We start from the raw sequence: 21,805 nt of genomic DNA on the forward strand, positions 1-21,805 counted from the left end.
CTTATAGTTAGTGATTTTCTTCCTATGTAATTTAGGGTGTAATTTTGTAGTGTTGGTGTGGTTTGTTTCCTCAAAAGGCAAGAAAAAAGAAATGGAATTTAAGCTTTTGAACCCCACTTACACTTTTCACCCAAATATTGAAAATTATAAAAAGTAACATTATTTTTGTTTTCATTTTAGAAATTCAGATGTCTCTTTTAAGAGAAAATCATGATAAGTAAATTGAGAAAAGAGGAAGAAAAAGAATTAAAAATAAAATAGCTTCAAAGTCCCCCTCATTTCTAAAGAACTTCTAAAAATTCTTCAAGTGCACTAGAAACCTTGCTTTGTAAATGGGCATGATAACTTTACAAGCAACGAACTTGATACACTTTTGAGAACTTCTCAAAGTCTCTTATAATTAGTTGATATATCCTAAAGGACACCAAACCTACCTCCCACTGATTTCCTCCTTCCGGCATTGACGATCATTTCAATGCCGCCTGATCACAAAACTAAATCAAGCTTTCACCTCGAGAGACCAGACAAACCAGCCAACAAGAAGAACGTCGAATTGGGTACCGTCGAAAACACTGGTGTTTTGCGGTTGGTCATGTGGGGTGGAGCCTTCGTTTTTGGATGTCTACTCATAGCTTCTACATTTAAGAAGAGCAAGAAGAGCATATCCCCTAAAACATGTCGAGAGGGTGTCTCAAATCTTGATGTTATTGGTGGTTTCAAAGAAAGTAGCACCCGAGATGATGACGATAAAGCTCGAAAAATGGAAGGATTACGACTTATTTTGTCTTCATCAACTGATATCATCAGTCATCCATGGTTAGAACTAAAAAGTCCATATATTTCCTTTGTTGAGTGAGTTCGAGAGGTGTGCGGTCATTTAATTTCTTCCCTTTAACATCCTACCTTTATTTGATTTCTACTTTGCAGTTAAAACAGTTCAAATTAATCAAAACTAACAATCGTATCAGCTAAAACTTGTCCATTATCCATGTAGTTAGGTGTTTTTTCATAAACGTTTTCACTTGATTTCATTCAAAATAAACTAAAACATAAAAATATTTAATTTTCTCCCCAAATCCTACCAAAGTAACCAAGAAAAATAAAAGTAATTCCTTTTCAAATAAGTGATCAAGAAACATGTTGTTGGAAGAAGAGAGGATGAAATACTAATATGCATGGAAGATCGTCTAAATTCAAAATTGATCTCATCTATGATAGTTCGTTTAATAATAATTTAGAGGTTTATTTAATATATATATTATCTTTTTGTAGTCACACGTCGTCAAAGATGTCAACGAATTCAATAGAAGACTCCGTAGATGAAAATTTAACTCTAACAACAGAACCCATTTTAGAAAAGAAAGAGGAGGATAATATTGTGATTATTATTTATGAAGAAGAAGAGTACACAAATTCAGAAGAATCTAAAGAAACTGCAACCCAGAAATATGATGAAAGCTCAGAAGTTCCACAAAGTTTTCCATCTACAGCATTATTTGATGAAGATGACAAAAATAGACCATCATCAACATCATCTTCCTCGTCTTTGTATTCATCCTCATCATCGTCATCGTCATCGTCATCGTCAGAAGAAACTTCATCTAGTGGAGTTGATCTTTCACAAGAGATTGATGGAGATGACAATAATATTGATATCATTATATATATTGATGATGATGAGAATCACGAAGACAAACATGCTCGTATATATGTATAGTTTGATATGTGGGAAATCTTGATTCTAATTTGTGTTTATATTTGATAAAGAAAATACTATTTAATTTTTGGATCTCGTAAGATACATTGGATCACACTGATGCATCTATATAAATTCTTAAAAGTTGTTTTTAATTTTTTCAATCCAAGAACTTCAAACAATACTATAGTAATAGGCAGGAGCATTTCTATTTTTTTGAAAGTTAAAAGTATTAATGAAAATTTCAAAATTCGGTAATATTCATGAAACAAAGGTATGTTCTATCCATATACTAATTAACAAAACGAGTCATTTTGAATTTTGTCAAAAGTTTAGAAGCATTATATATTATTGAAATTTTGGAAAGTTTAAAGGTAGTATTAATATTATTTTTAAACAAAAGTACAAACCATACGAAATCTTTTTTAAATTCTTTATAAAAGATTACAGGTAGCACATACATATTTATTAAGGGGTCAAGGGTACGTGTCCCTCACATTATCGATTTTTGTGTTTTAATATTGATTTTGAAGTGGTAGATTACAATATATATTAAATTTAACTTTATTGTGCTTAAATTTTGCTTCTGTTGTAGTGGTTGTGCCCCATGAGGGTTGTGAGTTCAAATCTTGTCCCACTATACAAACAACTAGAGGCATTTTTAATTAAGAGTTAGTTTTTACGAGATATTAATAGTATTAGTTCATATACTGAGAGTGAGAATAGTATTTTAACTTTAAGTTCATGGATATTTTTTAAATAAAATTTTTACGATTTTCATCCAGCAAAGGTAGTTTTGAATCATTTTTTAGTGTTTGAGAGTATTTTTGAAAGTTTTAAAAGTTAATATTTTTGACACAAAATGCAAAATTGGGGGGCTAATTTTTGTAATTTAGCCTAAAAAAACCCCAAACGCATATATTCATACATATGAATGTTATACTCTATCACAAGGTGGCGGGTTTTGAACCCCAAAAGTAGCAATCTTTGCATTCGAACATGAAGAAACAACGGTCGTATTTCTCAAGTCGGTGCCTCCATAAGTCAAGTTAATGTCCCTCAACTCCACCCCTTCGCATGGAAACAACTTGCTGCATTCCAACAACACTGCCACATTCGTTGTTGATGTTCCTCGAATGTTCTTGAAGAGTATGTCGCTAACCTTCCAATTTGATTCCTGCATGCATGTAAGTTTGGTAACACGTTATCGTTAAAATCACTATTAAACTCTAAACATTAAGATCATCCGTTTTTCTTCGCATACTCCCATTATGCTTCTGACATCTCAACTAGATTCTAATAACATGGTTAGTTTTTTTCTTAGTTTCATTATTATTGTTATTGTTAGTGTTGTTTACCTTCCCCTCCTCAGTGCCGTAGGTTTGATCGATAATTATAGGATTTTTTACGTTGTACATTACAATGTCTTCAAAGACTATTCTCGAGGCTAACCCCGGGATAGGGCTAGCAAATGTCTTAATTCTGGCACCATTGGTGGCATTGAAAATAGTGCAGTTCTTTACTAGAACGTCGTAGACACCCTTTTCTTTCGAGTACTTGCCCAAGCTGCCCACACTAAAAATGAATAAAGAAAAGCTTTTAGATGTTTTTCTTTGTGTCTATTTAATCTTTTATTTACTTTTATAAAAATGTATTATTTACCTAAGACCATGACCAGGGCCGCAAGTGACATTGGTGATGATGATATTCTCAGTACTGTGGCCAATAGAGACACAATCATCACCGGTGCCAATGATACTGTTGCTAATGGTGACCAACTTGGAGGTGCTAAGGTGCATTCCATCAGTGTTGGGACTATTATGTGGAGCTGTAATTTTCATGTTAGTAGCAGTAAAATTGTAGCAGTAGAATACTGACGTGTGAAACCCCATGCTGTTTATCGAAGTGAGCCCATCAATTATCGTGTGATTTAATCTCGAGAATTTAATCGACTACAAAGAAAATCAATGAATAAATCATAATCATTAAAAATATATTTTCGAATATAGCACAATTAGTTTGTAAAGTAAAATTTCACAATTCAATTTCAGATTCCGAGAGATAGAATATGATTTTTTTTTTTTTATATTTCATAAATATTTTGAGTGATTTTATATAAGTTGCAATAAATTTTTATTTTTAAATATGTTTATTCTTAGAGAGTTTAGGTTTTTTGAGATACTTATTAGACACAAATTGAAAAAGTTGAGTGTAAAACAGTTGTAATTTAAAATGAAAGGAAAAATGATTGAGTTAGGCAAACGTATAGTTACGATTGGAAGAAGTTGGCATAAGTTGTTTTTTATGCAGTCATTATAGGTCCAAACGGAGACGCCTTGGCCGTCAAAGACGCCGGAGCCGGTGAGGATGAAACCAGTAACATCTTCAATAGAGAACCATTCTGAAGAAGAATATGCACTAATATCGGTTGTGGCCTTTACAGTTCCTTGATTTTCGAGAGTGATTGGAAAGCTTTTGCACGGACCGGCGAAAGTCACCGGACCCACCAGAAATATGTCTTGTGGGATCAAGAACTTCGCCGGACCGACTGTGTTCCGGCAAGCTGCAATCCATGTTGTCATGAATGCCTGCCAAATGGAAAATAAAAAAAATAATTATAACTCTTTTTTTCCAAAAAATGTTGAAATAATTGTACCATCCATATCCACAAAAAAAAAAAAAAAAAAGAAGAAAAATTGACATCAGTTTAGAATAATATAACGGTAGAATTTAATAGCAAAAAATATATACAATTTTCTATAGTCTTCAATTTAAAGATAATTAACTCAAATCAAAAGGTTTGAAGTTAGTGTGTGTTGATATCTCTCACCTGTGCATCATCAGTCTCTCCGTCAGCTTTAGCTCCATGTTTTGTAACATCAAAAACTAACCCACCATTCTCATTTAGATCAACATTTACCTTAATGTCATTCACCGTGCCGCCGCCAATGTTGGGAAGAGTACTGAAGCCAAGATGCCAGGGTGCTTCTGCAGGACGAAGAAACTGCTCATTTACCTTTGGTACAATCCCGTTGAGAAGAATTTGAGTGTTGATGGTGTCAATGAAAATGGCAGCAGCCCTTGCACAGCATTCCCAGGCAAATACTAACAGAAGGATTTGAATGAGGCTAAAATTTCTTGTCATTCTGATCATAAAGTGTCTTAAATAATTTAATCGAAAATTGAAGTGTTTTTTTCCTTAATATTTGTTTCCAATGATTAGAAGTATATTTATATATCCATGTTTAATGGAAAAACAAAATTTAGAAAATTGGAACAAAGTTTGATCTGTTTGGAGAATTATTTCTATTATAGAATATAATGTGTTAATTAGCTACTTTGATTAATTTTCTGCCTTCCATTTAATTTGTTTTTTTTTTTTTTGTAGCAACAATTCTGTTCCTTAGACATGAGTTCAATAATTAATTTGGGGTCAACCTCACAAGTTTGGTAAGATGGAAGATTGTTGTAAAGATCATTAATATGTAATTAACATATATAATGTATAATCTTATATCATAACAATGGAGTTTTCATATCTCAAAATAAAATGGTATTTAAGAGTGGCATGTGTATATTTACTTTAAAGATAGGCCTAAGGTTTCCATATCATTCTTATATGAGATCTAAACATCATGGGCGCGGATGTATTAATGGGTCAGGGGACACGCGACCTCTTATATTTTCAGTTTTTATATTTTAATATTAATTTCAAAGTGTTAAATTACAATATATATTAAATAATTATCTATTGTTACTAAATTCTACCTCCGGTCTAGTGGGTGTGCCCCTTAAAAATTCAAACATTTTTATTTAGGAGAGATCTCATATTTCTTTGATACCAATAATGGATCTAGAAAATTTATTAAGTTGAAGTTTGAATAAAAAGGCTAAAAAAAATTAAGTTGAAGTTTTATAAAAATAAAAAAATAAATGAATTTGAATAAAAAGGCTAAAAAAAAGATTAAGTTAAAGTTTTATAAAAATAAAAACAATAAAATGAATGAGATTGAATAGCTTATAGCTTTAATTTAGGTGAAAAGAGGGTAAGCCGTCTAACCACTGAGCTACTTACAAGTATTAAAAATTAAATAATTTTTTTTTATATATTAGGTAGGTTTCATTAACCACTTTGTTTATCACATCATTTTCAAAAAAATCTTGGAACACCTCCATAATCTTGATCTTGAGGATGTTCCAAAACTTTTTATAAAATTTCATGCTGTAACCATCGGGTCCTGGAGCTTCATTGTCGTCAAAGGAAAAGTGAGCATCTTTAATTTCCATTTCCGTGAAAGGCTTGATGAGAAAAGCTTGTTGTTCATCAGTAATAGAACTCCAATCAAGATTGTCAATAATTTCATGACATTGTGTTTCTATGGAGTAAATGTCTTTAAAATGGTTGATCAAGTGTTATCAATAAAATTAGTTATTTTATGGGGAAATGTAATTCATGTAGGTTACTTTTATCTTTCATAAAATTAGTTATTTAATATTTCAGTCTTTTACTCGATAATGTTAAGTTTAAGTCAATTAGGTTTATGGCATCAAGGTTATATAAATTAAAAGCTTATTTTCTTCCTTTTGGTGACAGATTTTTTAAAAGGTGAATGAATTAAGAATTTTCATTTAGGTTTTCTGCAATTTTTGTGTATTAGAACTTGCACATATGAGCTATATATAATCACACATATGATCAAACTTCTTGCAGAATGATTCAAATTGTTACGAGTTTAGGAATGAGTTTTCTTTACTTTTTGATGTTGATCATCAAGGTAATTAATCCTTTAAAAACTTATTCCTGGGAGGTTGATTCCATGTTGTTTTGGAATCATGCCAAAAAAAGTGTAAATTTTTCTTTGAATCCCTTCTACCATAAGATTTACAAAAAAGGCTTCAAAGTTGGAATCTAAAACCAAACTGGTGCGTCTTATGTAGAGGTGTAGAAGAAGACATCAACCATCTTTTTATCTCTTGTTCTTTTGCTAAATCTTTATGGAAGAAATTATGCCTGCTGCTCAACTTAAATTTCAATCACCAGATCGAATATAAGTATGCCTGTGGTATTGGGCAGAATAGCAAGAAGAATATTATTACTTTCAATTAAAAAGAAAAATCTCCCATCGAGGGGTGGGAAGACATCAAAGCTCTCATCCGTATGTGGACTAGTAGATCCTCTTGGTTTGCAAATTATGCTCTTAACTCTATTGCTTTAAATATCAATGCTTTTGTGTAATGTTCTCATTTGGGTTGTTTTGGGCTTATTTCTAGCTTTTTGTTGTTCTTGTTTGCTTCTTGTACTTTTTGTTATATTTTAATGAAACGAGAATGATTATGGTGCTACGGAGGTGTCTACCTAATAGAGATGTCTTAGTGCACCTTTTGACCTATCTGTATCATTTTTTTTTTAAAATCAAAGAAATGTGGAATACTTCTACTATGGACTAGATTAATTTACATCCTAGAAGAAAATTGAGAGATTTGAAAATTCAACGATGGAATGAGATGAAAGCGTCCCTTGTTGCACCCGGTGCATTGTCGCGACCTTGATACTCCAATTTGGAAACTGAACTCCAATGGACAATTCTTTATTAGCTTCTATAAAGAAGGCTATTCAAATTAATTACCAAAGAGGGCCTCAACAATGTTCTGACTGTCTTTATCAAGCTATGGAAAACAAACATCCCAAAAAAATGCAAATTTTTTAAGTGGACTTTCTCCATGAATATATATAAACACTGTTGAACCATTTCCAAAAAAGTCATGGTATATGCTTAATAGGGGATAGTTTCCGTTTTCTTCCACATTTAGATTCGTTTCAGAAATTTATTTCCGAACTCATGTGTTTATTTTATTTTTTTGTATTTATTTTATTTGTATGAGGCTCAAACTAGTATTTTAATTAGTTATTTTATTATTTATTTATATATTTATTTTATTTTTTAACTGAATATTTAAAACATTAATTTTGGTATTTTTTTATTTAAAAATAAAAGGTCTATATTTATTTAAGTGGTAATGACTTTAACTTAGTAGAAAAATTGGATTGTTACAATATTATTATTAATGTGGCTCATGCGCATTATATGTCATTTTATCTGTTTGGGGCTCATTAGGTAAAAAGATAATGTCCTCTCACTACCTCATTCAAGTAATACTCTTCCCATCAAAAAAATTAATTATGTTAAGAGAGGTTAAGTGAGAGAAACACAATCCTTTATAAGCCATTCATGGATCGAGGTATGTGATTCTTTATCTAAATTTAATTTGTAAAACAATCTAGTTCAAAGATCTTGACACTTATTGTTATATATAATATATGTTAGGGTTTTATTGTATAATCATGAAACTAGTTTACAATCAATGCTTTTGGGGAATTGACAAAAATAGGCCAAAAATGTGATAGATAAAGACTTTTAGGATTGATTGTAAAAAAGTTGACATTTAGGACAAATTGGAGGTGAAATGACGAAAATACCCTCATTTCAGATTAAACATTTCAATTTAAGAACCCGCGAGATGTCTACCAGATGTTTGCGAGATAAAATAATAATAATAATAAATTGTTTTAATTGTTTTATTTTTTTAAATCCGAATATGAATTGTGTTATACGTATATATATTTGCATCTTAAATGTATAAATTAAATATTATTTTTTATTGTTTCAAGTTGATTTATGGTTGATTTAAGATTGTTTTAGAGATGTTTCAAATGATGTTAGCAATTTATTATTATTATTATTTTATCTCGCAAACATCTGGTAGACATCTCGCAAACATCTCGTAGTCATCTCGCAGACATCTCGCGGGTTCTTAAATTGAAATGTTTAATATGAAATAAGGGTATTTTCGTCATTTCACCTTCAATTTGTCCTAAATGTCAACTTTTTCACAATCAATCCTAAAAGTCTTTATCTACTCCATTTTTGGCCTATTTTTGTCAATTCCCCAATGCTTTTGTGTAATTGTATTGACTTTGAGTTTCTCTTAGGCCTTCTGCTAGCCATTGTTTTTGTATTCCTGGTTTTCTATACTATCTTTATCTATTAATGAAGCGAGAATGATAATGGTGCCACAGAGGTATCCACTTAGTAGAGATGTCCTAGAGTACCTACTTGCCTATAATGTATTTTTTAAAAATAAATATAATATGAAATGCTTACATAACATATCACAAGTTTAAGATAAAATGAGATCAATTATCATAAATTGATGGTTTAAATTAGTGTCTATTTTTTGGATTTTGGAGATAATTTAAAACATACGAGTAAATAATGAATTTTATGTAAATTATTTAAATTATTAAATATTGGAGAATTGTTACCAAATGAAAAAAAAAATCATAACACATGTATAAATTATAACAAAATTTTAGGTTTTATCAATGATCTGAATATATTTTGCTTTATTTTGCTATATTTGAAGGTGTTGTTAAATATTTGAAGGAATTTAATTTAGGAGTATTTTAAAATATTATCAAAAAATTAAAATTATTTTAAAAATATAGGAAATTATATCCTAATTCTCTTCCGTGAATTTAAGTTTTTTTAAAGAAAAATTTTAAAAGTGGTAAAATAAATTAAAATATTTACAAGCTATATAAAAAATTTGAATACTATCAATGATAGAAACTTTTATCACTGTCTATTATTGATATAATATGAAATTTTGCTATATATTATAAATATTTTGTTAAATTAGCTATTTTTGACAATTCTCCTTTTTTAATGCTATATTTTCCTCTACAAGAATTTCGTTTATCTCAAAGTATTGAATTTTATGTTGTTTTGAATCAAAATTAAGATAATGTAAGAAGTTGGCCGTTGATTTAAATTTATTTGATGGACGAATGAAGAGATATTTATGTTTAGGGATTATAAATTTTGGATTATCCTAACTAACTTGGGATGGCCAAGATAAAAAACAATCCCAATAATTTTCACATTGAATTTATGATTCAAAACAGAGAATACAATGTATTGAATATCTATATACAACCCCCAATTCATAAATCTCCAATGAATAAATCCCCAATAATGAAAAAATATGTATACCCAATGTTATACAACACAAGGTGGTGGGTTTTGAACCCCAAAAGTAGCAATCTTTGCATTCGAACATGAAGAAACAATGGTTGAATTTCTCAAGTTGGAGCCACCATAACTCAAGTTAATGTCCCTCAACTCCACCCCCTCGCATGGAAACAACTTGCTGCACTCCAACAACACTGCCACATTCGTTGTCGATGTTCCCCGAATGTTCTTGAACTGTACGTTGCTAACCTTCCAATTTGATTCCTGCATGCACATGTAAGTTTAGTAACACGTTATCGTTAAATCACTATTAAACTCTAAAGATTAAGATCATCCGTTTCTTTTAATAAGATATACAAGAAGAAGAAATATTAGAAAGTGCATATGAACATCTCAATTTTAGATTGACATTTTCTTAACGCTCTCATTCTATACTCTTGACATCTCGACTGGATTAACCTAATAACATGGTTAGCTTTTATTGTTCTTATTTACCTCACTCTTCTTAGTGCCGTAGGTTTGATCGATAATTATAGGATTTTTTACGCCGTACATTACAATGTCTTCAAAGATAATTCTCGAGGCTAACCCCGAGATAGGACTAGCCCAAGTCTTGATTCTGGCACCATTGGTGGCATTGAAAATGGTGCAGTTTTTTACTAGAACGTCGTAGACACCCTTTTCTTTCGAGTACTTGCCCAAGCTGCCCACACTGAAAAAGATGAGTAATGAAAAGCTTTAATTAAGATGTTTTCCTTTGTGTCTATTTAATCTTTAATTTCCTTTTAAAAAAGTGCACTATTTACCTAAGGCCATGTCCAGGGCCGCAAGTGACGTTGGTGATAGTGATATTCTCAGTACTGTGGCCAATGGAGACACAATCATCACCGGTGCCAATGATACTGTTGGCAATGGTGACCAATTTTGAGGTGCTAAGGTGCATTCCATCGGTGTTGGGACTATTATGTGGAGCTATAATTTTCATGTTAGTAGCGGTGAAATTGTAGCAGTAGAATACAGATGTGTGAAACCCCATGCTGTTTATCGAAGTGAGCCCATCAACAATCGTGTGATTTAATCTCGTGAATTTAATGGACTGCAAAAAAAAAAAAAAAAAAAATAGAGAATTACTCACCATCGTTGAAAAAACATTTTCGAATATAGCATAATAAATAAAAAAATATATAAAGTAAAATTTGAGATTCTTATCGATAGGATATATGGAATTTTGCTATATTTTCTAAATAATTTTAATAGTTCTTGTAATGGGCATTTTTAAAAAGAGCAAAATAAAATAAAATATTTACAAGCTATAGCAAAAGTTTGGATTGTAATAGTCTTCTATCATCGTAGCATATCAATTACTATGAGTGATAAGATTTGTTGTAGGTTGTAAATATTTTATAAAGTCTACTACTTTTTAAAATTTATCTTTTTGTAATTCAAAATAAATTTTCATTTCTAAATATGTTTAGTTACCACTGGTTTTGTTTTAGATATGTGTTAAACACAAATGGAAAAGTTTAGAGTGTAAAACACTTGTAATTTAGAATGAAAGGCAAAAATATAGTTACGATTGGAAGAGGTTGGCATAAGTTGTTTTTCTTGCAGTCGTTGTAGGCCCAAACGGAGAGGCCTTGGCCGTCAAAGACGCCGGAGCCGGTGAGGATGAAACCAGTAATATCTTCAAGGGAGAACCATTCTGGAGATGAGTATGCACTAATATCGGTGGTGGCCTTTACAGTTCCTTGATTTTCGAGGGTGATCGGAAAGCTTTTGCACGGACCGGCGAAAGTCACCGGACCCACCAGAAATGTGCCTTGTGGGATCAAGAACTTCGTCGGACCGACTGTGTTCCGACAAGCTGCAATCCATGTTGTCATGAATGCCTGCCAAATGGACAATAAAAAATAATTGTAACTCTTTTTGCCAAAAAATGTTGAAATAGTTGTACCATCCATATCCACCAAAATAAAATAGAAGAAAAGTTGACATCCGTTTGGAATAATATAACGGTAGAATTTAATAGCAAAAAATATATACAATTTCCTATAGTCATCAATTTAAAGATAATTAACTCAAATTAAAAGGTTTGAAGTTAGTGTGTGTTGATATTTCTCACATGTGCATCATCAGTCTCTCCATCACCTTTAGCTCCATGTTTTGTAACATCAAAAACTGACCCACCATTCTCATTTAGATCAACATTTGCCTTAATGTCATTCACCGTGCCGCCAATGTTGGGAAGAGTACTGAAGCCAAGATGTCGGGGTGCTTCTGCAGGACGAAGAAACTGCTTATTTGCTTTTGGTACGATCCCCTTGAGAAGATTTTGAGTGCCGGTGACGTCATCGAAAATGACAGCACAACATTGGCAAGCAAATACTAAGAGAAGGATTTGAATGAGGCTAAAATTTCTTGTCATTCTGATGGTTAAGTGTCTTAAATAATTTGGATTCAATGGTAATTTGGAGTGTTTTTTTTCGTGGATTTTTCTTTCCAATGATCAGAAGTATTTATACATGCATGTTTAATGAAAAAACTAAATTTAGAAGACTGGAACAAAGTTTAATCGGTTTGGAGAATTATTTCAAATATAGAATATAATGTGTTAATTAGCTAGTTTGTTTAGTTGTCTGCCTTCCATTTAATGTATAAGTTGTTTTCTTTTGAAACAATAATTAAGTTCCTTAGACATGAGTTCAACAATTTGGGGTGAAGCTCATAAGTTTAGTAATGTGGATTGGAAGATTGTTGTAAAGATTATTAATCCGTAATTAACATGTTTATAATGTACTAGTCGGTAACACGTGCTATGCACGTTAATTTTTCACACAAATAGTATGGAGTTATATTTATTTACTCATGATTTTTGAAAATACATTTTTCAACTTCATTTCTAGAGAGATCTCCTATTCAAGACTTCTTATGTGTGTATAAATCGAATGAGATAAAAGATATATTGATGGAATTTGATAGTATGACTATGAAACAATCAATTCAATCAAACTTAAGATTGATGAGTAGGGCTTTTTTATATGTACCAATTACATATTGAATATTTCAATGAATTGGAGTTTTGGAATCGACATTGACTTGATTATTATTTGGACATTTGTTCTAATTCTATATATTTTATGTATTTCTACCCTATTTTACTATTAACTTTCGTAATTAGTTATTTAAGTATTTGAGTCACTTTTGCTTAATAATGTTACATTGTTATCTGAGGCTATGTCCTGGGCCGCAAGTGACATTGATGACTATTATTTTCTCACTGCTATGGCCAATGGAGACACGATCATCACTGGTGCCAATGACATTGTTTGTAATTGTGACTAGTGTTGAGGTGCTAATGTGCATTCCATTAGTGTTGGAGCTATTATGTGGAGCTAGAGCTATAATATAATGTTGATGTTGGTAGCAATGAAATTGTAGCTGTAGAATACAGACGTGTGAAAGCCCTTGTTATTCAATGAAGTGAGCCCATCGACAATCGTGTGGTTTAATATGGAAAACTTAATAAACTGTAAAAGAAAAGAGCAACTAATCAATCATACAATATTTAAGAAAAAGAGATTGAGAAAAAAGAGATTGAGTTAGGCATAATTATAGTTATAGTTGGAAGATTCTAGCAAAAGTTGTTTTTCTTGCAGTCATTGTATGACTAAGCGGCGGTGCCTTGGCCGTCGAAGACACCTGAGTCAGTGAGGATGAAGTCGTTGATATCTTCAATAGAGAACCATTATGGAGAAGAATATTCACTAATATCGGTTGTGATCTTCACAGTTTCCTGGTTTTCAAGAGTGATCGGGAAGCCTTCATAGTTCCCTTGTTTTTGAGAGTGATCGGGAAGCTTTTGCACGGACCAGAAAAAGTCACCGGACCAATAGAAATGTACCTTGTGGAATCAAGAACTTTGTCAGTTGTGTTTCGACAGGCTGCAATCTATGTTGTCATGAATGCCCGACATGTGGAAAATAATTATACAAATTAATACTCTCTCTTTCTTTTAAAATATTTTTTAATTTTGTTTTTATTTGTAATTAAAAACCTAATTGTGCTGATAAATTCTATAACATACTAAGGTAGGTTGTAGTAGAGAATCATGGCTCCAATTTAGAGTTAATTAACATAAATTAGAAGTCTTTTAAATTTTTGTATGATTTGTATTCTTCACGTGTGTATCAGACCCACCATTCTCATTTAGGTTAACATTTGTCTTAATGTCATTCACTGTGCTGATGCCAAGACACCGGGGTGCTTCTGCAGAACGAAGAAACGGACGAAGAAACTGCTCATTTACTGTTGGTACGATCCCGTTGAGAAGATTTTGAGTGCCGGTGGTGTCATCGAAAATGGCTACAACCTTTGCACACATTGCCAAGCAAGCACTAAGAGAAGGATTTGAAAGAGGCCAAGACTACTTGTCATTTTGATAGTGAAGACTTTCTTAAGTTTGGATGCACACAAGTTAGGGTTTCTCAAGAGACAATTAAATGGTAAATTAGAATGTTTTTTTTCTTGGATATTTTTTCCAATGATCATGAGGCTTATTTATACATGATTGGGAGACTAAATTTAGAAAACTGAAATGAAGTTTGATCAGTTTGGAGAATTATTCAAAGTATAGAATAATATGTTAATTAACTAGCTTGTTTTTTTTTCCTCCAATTTAATATAAGTTGTTTTGTTTGGTAACAATAATTGAATTCATTTATACTTCATCATGTTGGAGAAATTTTAGATGGGATACAGAAGCAAAAATTAAGCAGCTCAGGCCAAAATAAACTATTTTCTCATATATATAAATTTAACCAGGGCTATTGAAAGGTTATTAATAGTTACTCGACTTAAATTGATTGCAAAAGGTTATTAATAGTTATTCGACTTTTAAATTGGTTGCTTTTGCAAATTAGAAAATGTTTTGACATATCAAATTTAGAACAAACAATGTGTTTTGGAACAAAATCATAATGTTGTTGGGACACAGAAAGTATTGTGTGAGCCAAAAATCTTTTGATTCAATTAAGACAAATATTAAGTTTGAATAGTGGGTTGGAATTAGGCAATACAATATATAGCCTTAAGTTGCTAATGTTGAGCATTGAAAGCTCCATGAGAAAAAACGCTACCGCTAACGGTGCTTGTAGTTTGGTGATGAGTATGAACAACAACGCTACTGCTGCCACTTGTGTGAATACCATCAGCCCCCTTTGTAGTTTGGATATTGTTAGAAGAAAAAAAGCTTTTGCTGCTTCTATGATTAGTATGGATTCCATGAGAAAATAAACCAGCACCACCACGAATCATGGCAGCTCCATGTCCATGAGAAACAACAGTACTGGTGGCGCTCTTCACTCTAGTTTCCTGACCGCTGGCCACGACGACACTCCTGCTCCCCCTGTTGGCACCGATTTTGCCTTTATGAGAAATGACAACACTGCTGCCACTCTTTGCACTTACTTCGTGACCGGTAGATACAGCAACAGTACTACTGCCTCCATTCACACCGGTCTTGGAACCACGGGAAACAATGATGCTGCTGCTACCCTTCTTCGTGATTTCTTGACCTTGAGAAACTGCAACCAAACTACTACTGCCGTTGTTCACACCGGTTTTGCCACCATGAGAAACAACAACACTACTAGCACCACTCTTCTTGCTAATTTCATGACCACTAGAAATCGCAACGACACTTCCGCGGTTGGCGTTCGGACCAGTTTTTCTACCATGAGAAACGACAACACTACCGGCACTTTTTGCCGTGCTAATTTCATGACCTTGAGAAACAACAAGAACTTTTCCACCGACACTGCTCACAGGTGCGACCGCTGATGCTTGTGTGCCGTGTGATCCAAAGGCACGGATGGGTAATTTACGATCGAGAGCGGGTTCTACGCTACCAGTGACGTCACCGAAGGTGGCACCCACCTTCCCACAGCATTGCCAAGCAAGCACTAAGAAAAGGGTGTGAAAGAGCTTGAAACCATTTGGTGCCATTTCCATGGTAGAAATGGTGTGATTAGTTGAAATTATTGTAGGTTTACAAGCTCTTTTCACAAAATGCGAAGGGGAAGTATGAGTGCCTTGGATACTTTTCTCATGATCACAAACCCTATATATACTAATTTGTTTGATGGGAAAACTAGCTATATTTAGAAATGATCAACAAATTTAGAAAAGCTTCAAATATTTTAGGTCCAAGAGTTTAGTTTTTCCTAAGTATAGAATAGTTGACTAGACCCTTTTTTCTCCCTCTCTCATAATTGAGTGATAGAGAAGTTATTTAAGAACAAACCAATCATATTTAATTAATTAAAAAATAGTTTGGGTCCTTAGTATTTCTTGAAATCTACGGTTAATGTTATTCATGAACACTTCTACTTAATTTGTAACACATAACTTTTCTCTCCTTAGTATTTTAAAATTTTGGGGTTTGAAAACCACTATTAAGATTTAATGACACACTTCTTGAAAATAACTAATTAAAATAAATTTTTGTATTTTGTGCAATATATATTAAATACAAGAAAATACATATCTTTACTTTTTATTTTACTTTTTTGAAATAAAGATATGATAGATTAAGTGGATGAGAAGGTGGAAAAACAAAAGCAATTTCAGGATGAGAGAAAAGCTCTGACTTCTCTCTAACTTTTGCCGACGGAGATGAAGAGTCACAACAGCTTTGCTCTTAATTAAAAGACTGTGCGCGAGTGGTTTCATTGGACTACATGCAGCCGCGAACAACATTTATTCCTACTTCAACCAACATGCAACAACAACATTCAATCCTAAAGATCAGAAAAGAGATACTATAGTCGAACTTGCAACTGTATACTTAAAGGTACACTTCCCATTCTCTTCTTATCACAACCACTTCTTCTTGTCTGCTTTTTTTCTTTTCCAAAAATGGCCCTTTTCAAGCAACTACCACGTTCGTGCAAAATTGAACGTAAAGACTTCATTATTTCACTACACAAACATTCTTCCTTAATAAGATTCTGGATAACAGAAATGAGGACCCGCAAATCTTTTTTTATTCTGACCTCATTAGAATCCTTCAACTGGTTCATTTCCACTTTCAAAACGTTGATAGCTACTCCAAAGGCAAACAAATTCTTCCTAGAAAGAGGTACGAGGATCATGTGCTCTGGGTAAGAAAAACTACAAACAGGAATGGTAACGCAACAGAAGTTTTTAGAGTTCATGAACATGGAAGAAAATGTTGCATCTTAGTTCCAGAAGGACCTGAACTGAGTGGATGGGTTTCTTTTCTTTCAATGATTAGTCCTAATGTGGACACTGAACCGAAAACAAGAACACTAGTGGAATTTTAAATTCTTGAAAAGGATTACTCCTCTTCGGATACAGAAACCCCAAGGAAATCCTATGCAAAAGTTCTATCCGATAGTGACTCCATCTCTTCTGTCAAAGGGAAAAAAATACGTTTTTTTTTCTCAAAATACCCTTTCAACTGGAAAAATACTATGGTGATCACTAGAAGAGTCTTTCATGATGATTGGGATAAAATAATGATAAGTCTAAAGAAGCAAACATGCGCTACCTTCTCCTTTAAACCATTCCATGCAGAAAAAGGCTTTAATCTTCTTCAATGACTCAATGCATGCAAAACTCCTTCGCAACAAAACAGAATGGTCAACAGTAGGAAACTTTTACGTCAAATTTGAATCCTGGATCCCAGAGAAGCACGCCACAGTAAAATTAATCCCCAGTTACGGAGGATGGTTGATTTTCAGAGGAATTCCAATTCATGCATGGACTCATGGCACCTTTGTAAAGATCGGGAAAGCTTGTGGAGGTTTTATCTCAGTCGTAAAAGAAACAATAGACATGGTAGATCTGTTGGAAGCTCGAATAAAAGTCTGTTACAACTACTGTGGCTTTAATCCAACATTTATCAAAATTAAAGACCATAAAGGATGCTCCTTTGAAGTTCAAACTTTCTCTATGCTCCATGGAAAAGGGTTCATAAAAAGAGAAGTAAAAACCCATGGTTCTTTCAAAAGGAAGGCAGCGGTAGAATTTGATGAATTCAATCCACATTGTGAACAATTCCAGTTCGACGGAAACCTGGCAATCCCACCGAAAAATTTTGAATTAAAAAAAAAAAGAAGTTTAATGCAAATTCTCCAATCAATAAAAATCACACGGAGGCCAAGAATCAAATGAGGAAAATCTTTCCAAAGAAACTACGGCCAATCCAAAACTGAAAGAGAAATGGATAGAGAAAGAAAAGGCTTTATTGATAGCAAATGATGATAACGTGGAGACAGGTGACTCATCAATGCAGGGTTTAATAGAAGATAACGAGAAGATTGGAAAGACGGATTCAAAGAGGAAAGTGGTTTTCACCTCCCCAAATAACGAAACTTACCTGTACACTCTAGATATACGACCCCTTCAAAGCAAATGATTGATGAAGATCAAGTAGGGAACAAAGGAGCCAATACGCAGGGAAAGAATCTTCTTTAAAGGATAATATCTCTTCTACACCAAATATTGTTCTGGAAACACCTCCATCGATTCTTCAACATCAGCATTCTAAAAAATTGAGTTCTTTAAAACCCATTAGAACTAGAAGTTCTAAAACAGCCAGACCAAGCAAAAGAATGGAGATAAAAAAGACGGGGAGTTTTCATCGAAACAAGTTTAAGAACTTAGTTAGAGGAAAACAAACTCAAGCTCTCACCAAATATGCAAGATTACAACTCATCATCAGAGGCAGAGCTGGAAAACTCAAATCATCAACACTTTGAACTGACGACTGATAAAAAAACTATGGGGTCTTCTAGTTTGAAATGAAGTTGCTTGCGTGGAATGTAAGGGGTTTAAGCTCTCCCCAAAAAAGAGCTCAAATAAAATCAGTAATTTTAAATTATGACCCTTTTATTGTCATTCTCACAGAAACAAAAACCCATTCTTACAATCCTTTATTTGTCAAATCTATGTGGGGCAAAAAAGAAATTAAATGGGCTGCCAAAGAATCCTCAGGTAGCTCTGGAGGAATTTTGGTCCTCTGGGACGATCTGGAAAATTCATGTATCAACATTCATGAAGAGTCGTACACGCTTTCGATCAACTTCCAATCTGTAAAAGACCCTACCTGGTGACTTGCTGCAATTTACGATCCTCCAAAAAGAAGAGACAAAGTTATAATTTGTGGGGAGAGCTTGATCATGTAGCAACATTATGCTCAAATTCTTGGATTATAGGTGGTGACTTTAATGTCTTCAGAAACAGGGAGGAAACGGCAGCAGTTAATACAGGAAGTCGAAGCATTCACTGGTTCAACAACTTCATCCAAAGGCATAATTTACTGGATCCACCTCTTAGCAATAATAAGTTCACTTGGTCTAACCTTAGATCAATCCCGATATGGCTCTAAATAATAATTTATTCAAAGGACTAGGAAATGTCCTTCAATCAACACTTCTCTAAAACTCTAACAAGAACCATCTCGGATCACTACCCAATCATCTTGGAACTGAATCATTTAAATTGAGGCCCGTCTCCTTTTAAGCTAAATTCAATCACTTTGAAAAACAAAGATTTCAAGAAGAATATAAAAAGATGGTGGAAAAGTATCATCGTCCAAGGCCACTCAGGTTACACAAAGTATCATCGTCCAAGGCCACTCAGGTTACACATTTATGGAAAGACTGAAACTATTGACAAGAATCATCCGAAAGTGGCAGTTCGAAAACAAATCTCAATCTTTCAACCTAAAAAATGATATTCTCAAAGAAATTGAAGCAGTGGACGAGAAAGAAGTAAACAACACCATTTGCGAAGTCGAAAGTGTTAGAAGAACTGCGATCAAGTCAGAGCTTGGTTTAATTGAGCTAAAAGAAGCTAGATACTAGTCTCAAAGAGCAAAAAATCTCTGCATTAACGACGGAGACGAAAACACAGCTTTCTTCCATCAAGTTTGCTCGACTAGACAAAGGAAAAGTATCACCACATAAATAAAGGATGAAGGGGGAGTGGTTCAGAACTCAAATCTCCTAATTGAAAAATATTCATGAATCATTTCAAGAAGATCTACTGTAACAACAAGAAGCCTTCGTGGTTGATTGACAATCTAAACTGGAAACACATCAGATCCGGATGGCTTTCCTTTGGAATTTTACAAAACCTCTTGGGGTTTTTCTAAAGAAAGACATTATGGATTTCTTCAACGGCTTCCATTTGAAAGGGGTGATAAACAAAAATGTCAATAACACTTTCATCTCCCTAATTACCAAGAAAAAAGATTATTCCTCTCCGACTGATTTTAGACCAATAAGTCTAACCACTTCGCTCTACAAAGTGTTAGCAAAGACTTTAGCTAACCGTCTAAAGAAGATTCTGCCAATTACTATTGCTAAAAATCAATTCGCATTTGTGAATAACAGAAAAATTACAGGCGCAATTTTATCAGCAAATGAAGTAGTGGACTACTGGAAAATGAGCAAAAGCAAAGGTTTTGTGGTTAAGATTGATCTGGAAAAAGCTTTTGATACAATAAATTGGAAGTTCATTGATTTCATGTTGGTTAAAAAAAAACTTCTCACATCGATGGAGAAAACGGATTAAAGCTTGCATCACAAAAGTTCAGTACTCTTTAATCATAAATGGCAAACCAAAAGGTCGAATCACTCCCAAAAGAGGCCTTAGGCAAGGAGACCCGTTTTCTCCTTTTATATTTGTTCTGGCAATGGATTATCTTATTGCAATATTAAACCACCTAAACTCTCCAAATCGATACAAGGTGTGGTGTTCAAGAATAATTGCAGCTTAAATCATATCCTCTATGCTGACGATATTTTGATTTTTATCGAAGACCATGATGCGGCAATCACAAACTTAAGGTGTGCTCTCAATCTCTTTGAAAAGGCTTCTGGTTTGTCTATAAATCAAAACAAATCCACGATAAGCCCAATCAACGTCTCAGATTCTCGTTGCTTGTTTGTGAAAAACACTTTGAATATTAAAAGTCAAGCTCTCCCCGTCACTTATCTTGGAGTCCCTTCAGGAGGAAAACCAAATTCTTTGAGCTTTTGGGATAACATCCTAGTGAAAATTTAAAAAAAGCTCAATACCTGGAAATATTCTCAACTATCAAAGGGAGGAAAACATACGCTCCTGCAAGCTAGCCTCTACAGCCTTTCCAACTTATCAGCTTTCTATCTTCAAGGCCCCAACGGCTGTCTATAAGCAGATTGAAAAAACATGGAGAAATTTTCTATAGGACTTGAATTGGGATAATGCAGCTTCAAACACCTCTCACCTTATCAACTGGGATACTGTAACTAGCCCGACGGAAAAATGAGGTATGGACATTTCAAAGCTAAAAATAATGAACACCATGCTCTTATGTAAATGACTTTGGCGTTATCTGACAGAACCAAATACGCTTTGGAGAAAAATTATAAATGTCAAATTCTCAGCTTCCTTCATCGAAGAGATCCCTTCAACTGGTAAACATTGCAGTTCAAAGGCCCCTTGGATGTCTATAATTAAAAGCAAGTCATGGTTTGAAAAAAACTTCAAATGGCAAGTTAACAGCAGAGAAAACATTTCCTTCTCCCATGCTAGCTGGAATGAAAAAAAAGCCCTCTAGCCATCACTTACCCAAGACTTTATGCGTTATGCAATTCAAAGAATGAAGCGGTTAATGAAGTGTGGAACCATATCTCCAATGATTGGAATATCAATCCTAGAAGATCTGAATGATAGAGAGATCGCTTTATGGGATAGCGTAAAGCACCTGTTACCACCCCCCAACCAAATGAGAGGTATTAGCACTCCAACATGGATTTTAAATGGAAACAAAGATTTCACTACGGCTTCGACCAAAAAGGCACTGCAAGCTTCTCAACAACAACTTTACTCTCAAGAAAACCTCCAAGTATTCCAAATTATTTGGTCATCAACAGTGCCCAAAAAAATGTAAATTTTTCTTGTGGACGTATTCGACAGGAAAATAAACACGATGGACATCATTCAAAAAAATTCATCGTCTCAATAATGTCTGAATTCAAATAGGTGTACCTTATGCTATGCAAAC

The 21,805-nt window shown here is 33.5% G+C and overlaps 3 protein-coding genes across 3 annotated transcripts; 1 reads left to right on the top strand and 2 right to left on the bottom strand.

Annotated features, from left to right (window-relative positions):
• Positions 1 to 403: 403 nt before the first annotated feature.
• Positions 404 to 1,860, top strand: LOC105436275 (putative uncharacterized protein DDB_G0281733). Its single transcript, XM_031888560.1, has 2 exons — positions 404 to 816; positions 1,273 to 1,860. The coding sequence occupies exons 1-2, from the start codon at positions 476 to 478 to the stop codon at positions 1,715 to 1,717; spliced, it is 786 nt and encodes a 261-aa protein (XP_031744420.1). The 5' UTR covers positions 404 to 475; the 3' UTR covers positions 1,718 to 1,860.
• A 773-nt stretch (positions 1,861 to 2,633) lies between these two features.
• On the bottom strand, positions 2,634 to 4,841 carry LOC105436276 (exopolygalacturonase-like). Its single transcript, XM_031889242.1, has 5 exons — positions 4,527 to 4,841; positions 3,970 to 4,284; positions 3,359 to 3,648; positions 3,055 to 3,271; positions 2,634 to 2,873 (listed from the first exon to the last, which is right to left on the bottom strand). Exons 1-5 carry the CDS (start codon positions 4,839 to 4,841, stop codon positions 2,634 to 2,636), a joined length of 1,377 nt encoding a protein of 458 aa, XP_031745102.1.
• Positions 4,842 to 9,756: 4,915 nt separating this feature from the next.
• On the bottom strand, positions 9,757 to 14,110 carry LOC116405266 (exopolygalacturonase-like). Its single transcript, XM_031889243.1, has 6 exons — positions 13,927 to 14,110; positions 11,852 to 12,114; positions 11,304 to 11,618; positions 10,536 to 10,825; positions 10,225 to 10,441; positions 9,757 to 9,993 (listed from the first exon to the last, which is right to left on the bottom strand). The coding sequence occupies exons 1-6, from the start codon at positions 14,108 to 14,110 to the stop codon at positions 9,757 to 9,759; spliced, it is 1,506 nt and encodes a 501-aa protein (XP_031745103.1).
• Positions 14,111 to 21,805: the final 7,695 nt, after the last annotated feature.

This window comes from Cucumis sativus, chromosome 7, assembly GCF_000004075.3.
Source record: "Cucumis sativus cultivar 9930 chromosome 7, Cucumber_9930_V3, whole genome shotgun sequence".
NCBI lineage: Eukaryota > Viridiplantae > Streptophyta > Magnoliopsida > Cucurbitales > Cucurbitaceae > Cucumis > Cucumis sativus.